General features: G+C 38.6%; 2 protein-coding genes across 2 annotated transcripts; one reads left to right on the top strand and one right to left on the bottom strand.

Annotated features, from left to right (window-relative positions):
• The first annotated feature begins 879 nt into the window (after positions 1-879).
• LOC107042384 (synapsin-1-like) lies at positions 880-1764 on the top strand. The gene has a single exon (XM_015263421.1). The coding sequence runs from the start codon at positions 880-882 to the stop codon at positions 1762-1764; it is 885 nt and encodes a 294-aa protein (XP_015118907.1).
• A 10431-nt stretch (positions 1765-12195) lies between these two features.
• LOC107042383 lies at positions 12196-12936 on the bottom strand. Its single transcript, XM_015263420.1, has one exon. The coding sequence runs from the start codon at positions 12934-12936 to the stop codon at positions 12196-12198; it is 741 nt and encodes a 246-aa protein (XP_015118906.1).
• Between the last annotated feature and the right edge of the window lie 987 nt (positions 12937-13923).

The raw sequence follows: 13923 nt of genomic DNA, 5'->3' as shown, positions 1-13923 counted from the left end.
GGTTTCCAGAAGGTTAAATATACTAATGTTTCAAGCTAGACTCAAACCCATGCCTCACGGGTCTAGGGTCCGATCGATCGTAAATAATTTTAGTTGTCCACCTGGGCGACTTTCCATGAGTGCAATAGAAGTGAACTAATTTTATCACCACATGAATATTCAATGTATTACGAAATTGTATTTATGTATTTTTTCAATTTCTTCAATTTGAACAGCCAAACACTCCAACATCATCGATAGAGCTGTCTCCGATTACAAAAAATTGGCGAACGGAGGTCGCATTAGGAATTGGAGACCATTGAATCTCCAAGTGCAGGATGCAGCCATATTGAGATATAAGAATCAGCTGGAATTGAATCAGTATAATATTATGTTCTATTATATTAGCACATTAGAGGAAATGCAATACTGGAAATTACATTTTTGTTGCTAGACTGACTGTTGGAGAATTTTTGACATCGATCGGAAATCTGAGGATGATGCATCTGTCCAGAGGTTTTTGAAAAAATAAAATTTCATTGCTCTTTAGGGAAAAAGATAGTCATACTCAATTGTGAAATAATTAGTTTTCCAGTTCGATGAGAGAGAGCGCATGCCAGTTGATGATGACGGAATCTACGCCCCTGAAGATATACACCTTGATGCAACTCCTGGCGCTAGTATGCTCACTATCTCATAAATTTAACCGTATGATGGCACTCAATTTTGACGTTTCCATTCACAGGTGGATTCGTTGAAAACCAATTGTTTGTTAGAAGACGGAAACGAATCTATGAACGTAATAACCAAATTGGAATTGGAAATAAGACATGATAATCCTTCCTTTCATATACTTTCATCACTTCCTTCATTGTCACCACAGTTTTCGATCGTGAGCTTATGCCTGATGCACCGGCACCAGCACCTCCACGAGCTCAGCGAAACAATTCCAACGCTAGAAGTCACCGTCCACGAAACGCCCTAACTGGTGAGGTGGATCATCCAAGGAGGGCCCGTAGTCGTCCACCCCAACGTGCAGCTGAAGATCAGAATGTGGGTGCAGTTCCAGAGGTTCCACCGATTATTTCTGAAGACGGAAACGAACCTGAACCTATACTTGCACCTTCACGAGCACCTCCACGAGCACGTCCACGAGGACAGCGAACAAATGCCAGAAGGCAGCATCGACGTGCCGCTGAGGATCAAAATCCTGATGCAGTTCCAGCGGTTCCACCTGAACCTGAATCTGTACCTACACCTCCACGAGCACAGCAAACGAATCCCAGGAGGCAATCTCGACGTACTGCACAGGATCAAAACCAGGAAGTACTTCCAGAAGTTCATCTCGAACTTGAACCTGCACCCGCACCTCCACGAGCTCGTCCTCGAGCACAGCGAACGAATCCCAGGAATCAACGTCGACGAACTGTCGCAGCTGGCGAGGCAGCTCCTCCGAGGAGAGGTCGCGGTGGTCCACGTCGACCTGCTATGGAGATCGCAGAACCTGCTGCTCTTACGGAACCTGCGGATATTGCACAACCTACAGATGCCGCAGGCACACCAGAGGCTGTCGAACCTACAGATGACCTGGGACACGGAGATCAAGCCGAAACTGCAGATGAAGATCCAGTTGTAGCTCCACAGAGTCCCCAGTTGATCGCTGGAGTTGCGGCACAACCTACAGAGGATGCGCAATTTGCAGAGAACACAGAGTCAGCAGATGCTGCGAACTCTCTTGATATGGCCCATAGCGGAGTAGCCCATTTGATCTTGGTTTTCTTATGACTCAATCTGAATATCTATGCAAAATAGACCATACTCTGTCAAATAATAACGAGTTGGTTATTTATATATAGACAGAAAACAGAGAAGAATCGCCCGAGGTTGTGGTGGTTGACGATGTTCTTGATGTGGATGTTGATGATGAAGGAGAACCTCCAGTGAAGAGGAGAAGAACCAGGCGGGGAGGAGCCAAAAAAAATAAGAAAATTATGCATGATTCATCATCTGATCGATATGTACACATCTTTGGAGTCTACAAAATATTGAACACGCATTGCTTGCATACATGTCTTCACACAATGATTTTCTTTTGTAGATTTTTCAAGGGTCGATACTCCAAATATGTTCATATACAGTTGATCATCATTGATGATTTTGTTACTAGTATCAAAATGCGTACAAGATAAGGTGAACATAAATGTAAGAGAGGTTCCATGGTTGGAAACATTTAGCGGCTAAGAAAAGTGGTAGGACTGTGACATTGAGAGTTACTGAAGATCATTCACTATCAAACAACAGTGACAGTAACAGTCAAGTTCGATTCCTCGTGAAACCGAATTTTTTTACGGAAAGCTCCGGCACGCGTCAAAGTGCTAATAAAGCTACCTGTACCAGCATAGGTTTACTAGGGTTCACCATTGACCCATGAAAAACGACGCAGAAACTTTAAAAAATAGAGCGCAGAATTTGAGTTGAAAAGGAGGGTTAAGAACGCACAGATACGATTAGAACGATGGTGAGAAAGATGAACGGAGTGTCCGTCTAACTACTGAAATGGCTAAACGCAGCCTAGCCCGAATGACTGCCAGAGCACGCAAACTATCTTCGCGACCACCACAATCACTGTATCATTACATATTTTTTGTTCTTATCATTTTCAATTCCTCATATGATTCCTTTTCAACGTCATGTAACGACGACTGGATAAGTCCCTCAATTATTTAATTTTCCGTGACACAATTTGTGGATGAACCTTCGAACCTCTGAAAGTCGCCAACACTCATGAGAAGTGCACCGAATTTCATTGGTTGCTTCAATAAATTAAGATATCGAATTGAATTCCAGGCAAGTTATAGAGGATGCGAGTCAGTTTACTTGGCCTAAACATTGGATTTCACGCCCGAACTCGCAAGCATCGATGAAGTATGAGTGCGTGGAAATGCACCATATCTCATAGATGTAGGCAAGTGTGGGGAAAATTTACAATCACGTTCACTCGTGAAAGATGAGTGCACCAGATTCCATTGGTGTTTGTGATATGTAAGGAAAGGATTCCGATGGTCATGCATATTCATGCAAGTGAATTATCAGTGCATGAATTTTTGTTCATCAACACTAGTTAAGGATGTTCTACACCCTTTCTGCCAAAATTCACGTTTTTGTAATTTTTCTGGCAAACTTATGATGGAATTGACGTGAAAAAATATAACGTTTTTGCGTTTTGTCATTATTTAATGACTGACGAAATTTTAAGGTGGTGCGAACATTTTCCTGCATTTTCTCTAAACTTTTAAAAAGAATCACAAAACTGTAGAAAAAACGCATGAAAATTATCGCACCACTACGCAACTTCGTGAACCATTAAAGAATGACAAACCACAAAATCGTTATATTTTTTTACGTCACTCCCATCGATAATTTGCCAGAAAAATAAAAACAACGTCAATTTTGGCTAAAAGGGTATCGAACATCCTTAAAATCCTTTTGCAACATGAATAAATAGCCCTCGGTTGCTCGAATGAAATGAAGATATCGCATTCAATACCAGGCTGAAGTTATGAATGGAATCGGTCAGTTTATTTTGCATAAACATTGGATTTTACGCTCGTACTCGCAAGCATCGATGAAGTGTGAGTGCGTAAGAATGCACCATATCTTAGCGGTGTGAGCAAGTGCGGGGAAAACTTACAATCACGTTCACTCGTGAAAGATGAGTGCACGACAGTGCACCAAATTTCATTGGTGTTTGTGATATGTAAGGAAAGAGTTTTCATGTTCATGTGTATTCTTACAAATGAATTATCAGCGCATGAACATTCGTTTGTCAACACTAGTTAAAATCCTTTCGTAATATAAATGAATAGCCCTCCGTTGCTTGAGTGAAATTGAGATATTCCATTCGATGACAGGCCGAAGCTATGTATGAAATGAAACTAGACGCAAAATGAATAAATTTACATGACAAAAACTTGACATCGTCCGAGAATGCTTCAGAATTTCCTTGGAGAAATTCCTCAGGAATGTTCCCAGAATATTCCTCAGAATGTTTCCATGACATTCCTCAGAAATGTATCCGGAGGATTCCTCCGTAAAATTCTGAGGAATGTCCGGGAGAAATTTCTGAGGAAAGTACCTGGGGAATGTTTTCAGGAATGTTCTGAAGAAATTCCTGAGGAATATCCGGGAAAAATTCCTGAGAAATGTCCTGAGCAAATTCCTGAGGAATGTTCTGGAAAAATTCCTGAGTAATATCCTGAGGAATTTCTTGAGAAAATTCCTGAGGAAACTCTTGATGAATCCCTAAGGAAATTCCTAAGGAAATTCTTGCGGAATATCATGAGGAAATTTTTGAGGAATCTCCTGAGGAAATACTCTTAAAACAACATTCCTCAGGAAATTGCTCCGGAATTTTCTCACGATTTTCCTCAAGCATTTTCTCAGGACATTCCTCAGGAATTTCCTTAGGACATTCCTCAATAATTTCCTCAAGACACTCCCCAAGAATTTCCTTAGGACATTTCCCAAGACATTCCTCTAGAATTTCTTTAGGCGATTGCTTAGGATTTTCCGGAGGAATATCCTGGATACATGCATGAGGAATGTCATGAAGACACTCTGAGGAATATCTAGAAAACAGTCCTGAGGGATTTCCCTGAGATGTATTGACGAATCTCCTGAAAAAGTCTGCCTACCTACTCTGGCGAAATTATTTGGAATCCAGCTAGCTCGGAATACTACGAAAGATCACACAACTCATGATATGTGACTTTAGTTTCCACATTCACGGTCATTACGAAAACTACCCGATGTAAATTGAGGAATTATCATTTAATTACTGGACACCTCATGAAAATTATATCCTTCTCTCCATTCATGGAAGGGATCTCTTTCTCTCCGACCGATACATCTATACGCGAGCGCATCAAACGTGAATGTAGTCACAGTGAGTAACACTGTGCGACACGGTTGCCGCATCGACTTGCTCCGTCCCCACCACTTCCCCCGCGCTGTAACCCGTCCATCTGATTGGTCATTTTCAATCTTCAACAATTCAAAATTGAGGTCACAGGGAATTTTTCAACTATTTTTCCCGAGTTCCGAGTACTCTAATGCATATACTCACGAAGAGTTTGAAAGTCATTCTGAAACAGCCTGTATATTCTCAAGAAGAACGAACGCTTCTATATGAGGGGGCCATTCATGGAAATTCTGCGTTATTTCTCGAATTCTGAGATTTTTTTCCTAAACTCATCGGATGGTCGATTCGATCTAATCTTATGGACTTCTTCGCTACGGAAATAATTAGCCATTACACCTTTTTACCTTCTACTCTGTCCCGCCCTTCCCTAGTTGATGTACTAATGATTCAATCTTTTTTTATTAAAAAGAATGCTGCGTATGCGAGTCGAGAGAGAAAGTTCAAAAATTGAACTCCTGTAATCATCGCATCTGTGTCGCATGTGTGCAGCAGTTAATCACACGGACATGTCCACTGTGCCGAAGCGAAATATTTTCGTATTTGCCTCCACAGATGATGGGAGGAGATTGGTGGAATGATCAAGTAGATCAACAGATTGAACGAGATTGGGTTGATCAGCTATTGATAGAGCACTTGGCGATGCAGTAATTGAGACGGCGGTCTCTTTGTTTTGAAATATTTTTGTTGAATACATGTTCATATTTTTCAACGTCCTCCCAATGTACAAGTGGAACGTTTTTTCTATTGTATATTATCCAAATAAAAGGCACACATTGATTGTTCATTCATCTATTGATTTCTTACTCTCTTGAAATTTTCCTCTTCTTCCCTTTTAAGAGGCAATGGAACCTACAAATTACGGACGGAACCATGTCCGAATTTGAATCCAATTTTTTTCATAGTAAACCGAAATGAATCGGTATGAGAATTCGAATCTCGGTGTATAACATTATGAAGAACAAGCTAACAATTTCCTTTTTTGATAAATCGATTAAAAATTTTACAGGATCCTTACCACAGATCCCTAGCAATAGATTTTTATTAATATTTTTTGATTTTGTCATCAAATGAATAAAAGCGAATTGACAGTGTAGTGATAATGAAATGACACCTGGTAAAATCAAACACGGCTGTAATTGATGCGGATAGCATAAAAAATCATTGAAATCCCCAATGAACCGATAATTCCACCGACATGAGTGAGGTTGGGGCAACAAAGCGAGAGTTCCGAATGAACTCAGAGATGGCAGCATTGGTTCTCATTCATTTCAGGAGCATAACCTACAAGCAATTCCTCACTCTTCATTCAGATGCTCATTTTCATTATTTTTACAAGAACAATAAATAAAAAGTCATAAGTAATTGAAGTTTGATTATCTCATATGCTGTGGGAAATAGAAATACTTATCTGTGTTGTGATATATCATGTAGGCATACGCAAATTAATTACCCTCAAGGATTTTGACAGCTCCGAGGAGTTGATATCTGACAAAAATTATGACCTAAATGTCATGAAATATCATGGAAAAAAAAATTCTGCGGGATGGATCATTTTATGATCTCTTGATAATATACCACCCCGTCGTTTCCTCCAACCGATGAAAAATAACCTCCAACAATTATAGGCTTTTTTTTATTGATCATTGTAATTTCCTCCTATCTTTCCTAATTTTTCATGAAAGCTCTTTGTTAACAATATTGAAAAACAATTCTATAATTGCTAATATACTCGTCATAATAACTAAGATGTTCATAAACTATCATTTGAAGAGTGAGAATCGAATGGTGATTGAAATTGTAAATTGCGAGAGGTTCATTCTGGTATTAAATAATGAACCAATTCTATCAATAAAAAACTCCTAAGAATACATTTAAAGTTCGATATGTTTTGACGATTTTCAATGTATTCTTCAGGGTGTTCAATTAATAGAATCAGTTCATAATGAGTAGTTAGGGGTGGGGGGTGATAGGGAATCGTGGATATATCCTGAATTATCGAATTTATACAAAAAAATCAATAATAATTTTTTGTGACGAATTCAATTTTCTACATTTTTTCTTTTGTTACTTTTTCCTCTAGACTCAATAGTTCACAAGATATCGTCGAAAAGCTATTGACAGATTTAGTATTTTTCACATCTTTCACCATTTCATCAGTGAAATAACGACAAAAAATTGAGGGAAACGTCAGGAGGAATGAAAAAATGGCTCCAAGACTCCCCCAGTCGAGAAAGATCTGTTGCAACGATTAGAAAATTTTTGGGATGTTCAAAGATGATAAGAATGCAATAGATCTCTCCTGCAACATCAAGTCTATTAAAAAAATCCCTCAAATAATTTTTATGGGGAATTCAATTTTCGAAATGTGTCTTCTTATATTTTTTGTCCTTCGATTCTACAGTTCACGAGATATCGAGGAAAAACAGTTCATGAATTACTTTTTTTTCACCTCTCTCACCATTTTAACACTTAATTATCGAAAATGATTGATCAAAATGTCACAATAATTTTTTTAAGATCATTAAACTCCCGATATATAATAGTCAATTACATTTTCCTCCAAATCTATCAGTTTCCCAGATATTTTGGAAATTATCTAGAGAAGTACTTTCATAAAATTGAGTGCATCAAAAAATGTTGACTTTAGTATTTAGAAAATTCATCGAAAACGATTGGATTTAGAAGAGAATGTCATAGAACATTTCCTACACATTATCAAATTTCTAACAAGAAATGTAAATGGCATTTCCCTCATAATCCCCTAGTTGCAGAAACATCTCCAAAAGGATCTACAAACATGTTTTGATGAAAGTGAAATACTCTAGAATTCTTGGCTTCAGTATTATGCAAATATCTTCAAAACTTTTGGGTTCAGAATAATACATCATGAGCTTTTTTTTATGGGTGATGAAATTTTGTCGGTGAAACGACACGCAGCATTATTATGTACAATGGCGTCTATACTTTTATTGGCACATTCGAGGTTTGTATCAAGATCTTGTATACAGAAATTTTAATTTTCGCAATCAGTTATACGATATGCATCTTCAATTCGAATAAATTACAGTGTAGTAATTACACATAATGCAATGGAATTTCCCATTGTATAGTTCAAATTTTCAATTGTCAAATTTGGTATGGGTAACTTGTCAGGCATGATTTGAGCATGTAGAACTGAGAAAAATGAATCACCAACGCTCCTGCCAAGTTCTATGAATTCTGTTTTTTTTTCAATGCTTCAATTAGACATGTCAAATTCCACACGATGGATCGAATATTTATGAGTTTGAAGTGTACAATGTGGAATTCGGATGGTGTAATGTGGAATTGGAACTGGGAATAATGATTGAGTAGAATTAAATATATATATCGCGTAATTAGAATATCGAGATTGCAATCTTTGTAGAGTCTTAATGAAAAACATCGCACGTGTTAATAAATCAACTGACGCTCTTATGTGTAATAAGTCATTTGGTAAAAAAAAAATGTGTGTCAGGATTAGATCAGCTGAAGTAAAAATCTCATAAATTCAACAGATTGAACACTTTTTTTTCTTCACAATCAATCTTACAGAGTTGCAAAACTAATGACTAACGAGAACAGAGAGCAACGTTAGTCCTGTTCAGGGTTGTCAGAGAGGGGTGAGCCTATCTCTGTACTGGTGGAGACATTAAATAACTCCAATACACTCCGTGCAAAGAGTCTAGGTCTGAAATTTCAAAGAGTCTACATCTGAAAGGTTTCACGTATCACCAGACTCGATTTTACTGCTCCCAATGAGTCTTGAGGTTTATGGAGATAAAGATATAGCAGACTTCGACGTATTCCGGTTTTTTCTTCGTGGAGAAGCAGGTTGGATTCTTATTACCTCAATGGAATACTTGACCAACAAGACTGGAGCTATAAATATTTTGGAGTTTGACTGTTTTTTCCATTGCCTTCCTGTTCTTAGTATAGCCCGTGTCGGACTCCGATGCACTTCTAGATGTCACGAAGGGTCTGGAGAGGTTAACATGGAGTTTCAACATGAACCGAGATAGACCTTCTTTTCTTATCAGGCAAGGTTCCTTCATTACTCTCTTCAGGACTTTGTTGAGGAATCCATTTACAGCTTGCGGTCGTCTTTCTTCCAGTAGAGTGTTGGAATTCCTAGTTCGACGGAGTAGAGGATATGTTATCGATGATTGGACACTTTCGAAGAGATGCATTTTCCCTTGGAACAAGCTTGACCGCTTCTACAGAGGCGTTCAAGAATATGCTGAAGTTTGACGAGGTCTCGACACTCGTGTTCAACTTAAAACCTCAATGAAATTATGTGTTATGACTCTGAGGTCTTCTAGGAGTCGATAATCTACTTTTGCATGAGACCAATCGTGATGTGGGTATGTGCTATTGTATCGGAAATCAATGGAGAATTTATCTGTAATAACACAATAATAACATGATATGAACAAATAATCCCCCTGCATATTTACAATCTAAATAATACGGCAACAAACCAAAGATTTTTGCAAATGAATCTACGTCACTCAGTAACAACACACCTTTTTTCCCAAATTTTGCAGTAGTCAGACATAACCTTCTATGACCTATCAGATTTTTCGTAGCTAATAAGTTTTTGTATGTCAACGTGATCTATCACTACACAGATAAAGCTCCCTATTCCTCACACAAGTTGATATAACATGTTACACCTTCAGCAACCTCTTATGTCCTTCCATTCGTTAATTTTCCTGGTGAGAATGATGACATTGAGTCGATACACGCATATCCATACACAACGATAAATGTCATCGTCGATAATACAGGAATCATCGATGTTCTGATCGAGGTGGGAGTAGGTCATAAATATTCTTCTCCTGCAATTCAAATTACTAGCGAATGTAAGAATGATGAACATATGGAATTCATGATCTACCAATGATTTTTCTTCAAAGTACGATTCATTGGGCAAATCTATTAAAATTAATGTAAGATTGAGAGTTTCATCGTTTTGTTTCCTAGAGATGAATTGGACGTCGCTCTCTCAACAACTCGACTCGACTCGTAAACTATGATTGAATTTCACTTCCATCCAATCAAATATTAGTTTCGATAACTCTGTTTTTCATTGTCCACCATTGAAGTAAAACGTCATTATGAGTACGTCTCCAGCAATGTAAGTGTTCAACGATGTTGATGGACAGCATTATTATATCAAAAAATTTGCAAGTTCATCCTCAACCTAACCATCCAGGGTAACTGGAGGGAACAGATTGGAACCCAGGTAGCTTCTGTTGTCTGCAATAAGAAAAAAGGCCATCATGTTTGATTATTCATTTGATTAGTAAGGAAAGTCTCGCTCAGGATAGCCGTTAATGACATTTGAAGAGTTCATTATGCGGCACTGCACGTATAAAAAAATTCAATTGAAAAACGAATAGAAATTCCAACGAATTTCTATTGGAATTCTACTAGAATTCTATTGCAAAATTCTATTTCTTTTTTTCGCCATTTCTATAGGCAAAGTTTAATACAAAATTCAGTAGATTTCATTTTCCTATTAAATGCTTAGACATGAATTCTCAAATTCTTTTTTCTTTGATTTTATTATGAGAAACAAATTGAAATACAGCGGAAAAATCTTAGAAAATCTATGCTCAAGAATTTCGTATAAAAATGAAAATCTATTGACTTTTCTATTGAATTTCTCCTACAGAAGTGGCACAAAAAAATTATAGAATTATGCAATTGAATTACAATGGAATTTCGATGAAATCTCAATTCGTTTTTCTATTGATTTTTTTACACGTATGCATGCATAATGACATTGTATTTTCATGATAAATGAGAATGATTACTAAGGAATGACTTGACTAATGATGGCATGTTATCAATAGAATGTCTGCGTCTCATACTCATTAAGTCAACGTTGATCTGCCTCATCCATGAGTAAAACTACGAAGAATGATTAAGGTGTATTTCCATAGATCCGAAAATCTTGCAGATGATAGTCTTGACTGTTTTCTCGGAGCCTCGTCATTGCAAATTAATTCCGGGGCTTCCATTTTTTATTGCTCCAGTTTCGACAAGTGTGAAGACAACCTGTAAGTAATCATTCAACAATTCGGTGAATATCTATCTGACGATATTCATCATGCGATCGAGTAGGGAAATGGTGGAACAGAATGGATTTTTTCTAAAGAAATGATGCTTCTCAAAGTTTCATACCATTATATTCTCTATTTTCCTGGAACTTGTTAATTCATAATGCCTTGGAATGACGATCTGTGTTCAAAAAGGTTTCAACTGCTCCCGCCCGAGGACTGAAACAAGACCATTAGGTTATGATGACCTTTTCATCGTTACTGTCGTCATTGTAGAATATATAAGAGGAATTCTGATGTCTGCCTTCAGTACCCTACCTTACTATGTTTACTCATGATACATCTCCATTTCTCGCCACAGTTTTGGAATAAATGACACCTATTCTAATTTATTAGAATCTTTGAATTTTTCTTTAAATCTAAGAGAGGCCCTCCACTCACCCCCATAGATTGTCAATCAATCCATGGTCCTCCTGTTTGAGCTCACCTTACCTATCACATCGCATAGTTTGAAATACGCTACAGATCATGAGCGTGTGAGAAGCTGAGCTCTTGGTTCATTTTTTGACTCACAGCTCAATGCATGATCAGAACGCAGCTCAAAGTCTAGAATAGTTAGAACTACAAAGTCTAGACTTCAACATCCCGACTTGGAAATTGTAGGCGTCTATTTTGTTGAAGAATAGTGATCAGATGATTCCTCATTTCGCTCGCATTTCGTGAATATTCTATCCGGGACACCATTGTTGGATCTCCATCACATAAAGCGATCGTCGTCGCAAAAGCAGCAGCATAAACGCCACAACTACAGTCATCTGGCTGACGAGTTGTGGGCTGAAAGATGACATCAATGGGAGTTACGAGAGGATAGCGTTTTGCGATGTATCGCTTCTCTTCATGTCTCAGACATTCATACTCCATGCGTCCTGCACTATCGTAAGCAAAGACATTGGAACCATCGTAAAATATACAAAACCAATGCCTGAATGAGTTACCTCCAATGATTTGCAAATCACGAGTCGTAGTGGATGGTTTGACCAAGTTTGGGTAAGGGAAGTAATGTGAGAAATGCACGTGAATATCTGAGTTTTCTTCAACTATTCGTAGAAAAGCATCTACCGCTGCACTGCTTAAAAAGGTGTTGACTGATTAAATTTCTGGAATTACTTCGGCTATGCTTATACTACGAATTATTATTTCAACGGCTTGACTCTCCCATTCTTCCACCTCTCTCTCTTCATCATCACTGATAACAATCCAGTCATCACTCTTTCTCTTTTCACTCACTCTTTGATTTAACGGTTCAGAGGCAGTTGCAAGAGTTGATCTCTTCCGAGATTTTGAAATCTCTTCGCTGTCTGTGCCTGTATCAGTATCTTTAGCAGGTCTTCGTTTCTTGCTGATGCGAGTTCTTTTTCTAGGCGAACTCACTGCATCACTATTCTCCTCCTTTTCTTGACTCTGCCATTCTTCCGTTTCTCGTGCTCCATCATCACTGATAAGAATCGAGTGATCATTCTTTCCTCTCACTCCTGCATTTGAAGGTTTTGAGGCATTCGGAAATTTTGACCTCTCCTCGGAGTCTGAAACCTCATCGCAGTCAGCGCCTGCATCGGAATTTTCATCAGGTCTCCGTTTCTGGCTTGTGCGAGTTCTTTTTCTTGAAGAACTCTCTGCATCACCAGCCTTCTGCTTGTTCCTCTTCTCTTCGGCTTCTTTGTCCTTTCTAGCCTTTGCTTGAGTTATGTACTCAGGATCCCGAATGGGCATTCCTCTCGATTTCCTTCCATCGATAATTTCTGGGAGGACACAGGCTTCGTAGAATCTTATCAATTTGGGCTCCATATTCTTCAACCAAAAATCATCGTCTTTGAGCACGCGAGTGGGCATTATACCGTGAGGGGTCCATAGTGCAAAAATACAATACTGTCTTCCTGTCACATGTAACTGTCCTTGCACTTGGAAATAATAAGGATGCTTCTTGTTCATCATCTTGGGATTTTTTCTGTCGAAAAACCTCCTATAAGATGGAAACTTCTCCACTCCCGCTTGGGGGGGTGCAATCCTCGGCCAAAGCTAAACATTTTATTTCGACAATTCCATCGTTTCCAATAAGACCGTCAGGACTAGCACCCAGGTATGGAATGTTTTCATCAATAAAGAGGCCACAAGTTCTTATCTCAGTGTTAAGCTCAGTCGCCAAAACTGCAATAGCAGTTTTTTCGTTATTCAGACCATACCTAATTTCGGCGGTATTGAGAAATTGTGGATAGCAAATGCTCTCCACTAGCTTTTGACAGGAGGTGGAATCTCGCCTATTACATATCGCTCCAAATTTTGATGCTGTCAGCATAGTTCGGCGTAATTCTAACCATTGTGGAGACTTGCTTTGTTCTACGGTTGCTCGTTCTATTTCGTGTCTTCTCCTCTGCCGATCCCTCAGTTTATCGAAATGAACCTCAAGAAAAGCGTCATAGACTTCTTTAGGCATGTCCGGTGCATTACAGTTCAAACCATAATTTTTATCAGTCCCTCGTTTATGTCGGTGCTTTCGACCTTTTGCTGCACGAGATTCTGCTGTTTGAATATTTTGTGCTCTTCTGGCTGCTTCCATTCGAAGAACCACTGGAGGCGCTGTAATTCCTAGATATTGGCACAGTTTACTCAATGCATCTTGATTATTGAACTGTGGGACTGCAAGTTGTGCCCTCAACAAGTATGCCTCTCGTTGAGAAAAATTGATACGCCTTCCCCCCGCCAACTTATTAAGAATAGAATTGAACGCCTCTGCAGGGTTCGTTGTTTTATCTGCTAACAAACTCGTAACATTTCAGGCAAGATTGTCAACTGCTTTCTCAATTTTTGGCTTCATGCCAA

This window comes from Diachasma alloeum, unplaced genomic scaffold (assembly GCF_001412515.2).
Source record: "Diachasma alloeum isolate Michigan unplaced genomic scaffold, Dall2.0 Dall_scaffold_00444, whole genome shotgun sequence".
Taxonomy (NCBI): domain Eukaryota; kingdom Metazoa; phylum Arthropoda; class Insecta; order Hymenoptera; family Braconidae; genus Diachasma; species Diachasma alloeum.
The sequence above is the reverse complement of the archived record's forward strand: the minus strand, read 5'-3'. Positions and strand labels throughout refer to the sequence as shown.

Coding starts and splice junctions, on each gene's coding strand:
- LOC107042384 (XM_015263421.1), top strand. CDS start 880: ATGCCTGATGCACCGGCACCAGCACCTCCACGAGCTCAGCGAAACAAT.
- LOC107042383 (XM_015263420.1), bottom strand. CDS start 12,936: ATGCCCACTCGCGTGCTCAAAGACGATGATTTTTGGTTGAAGAATATG.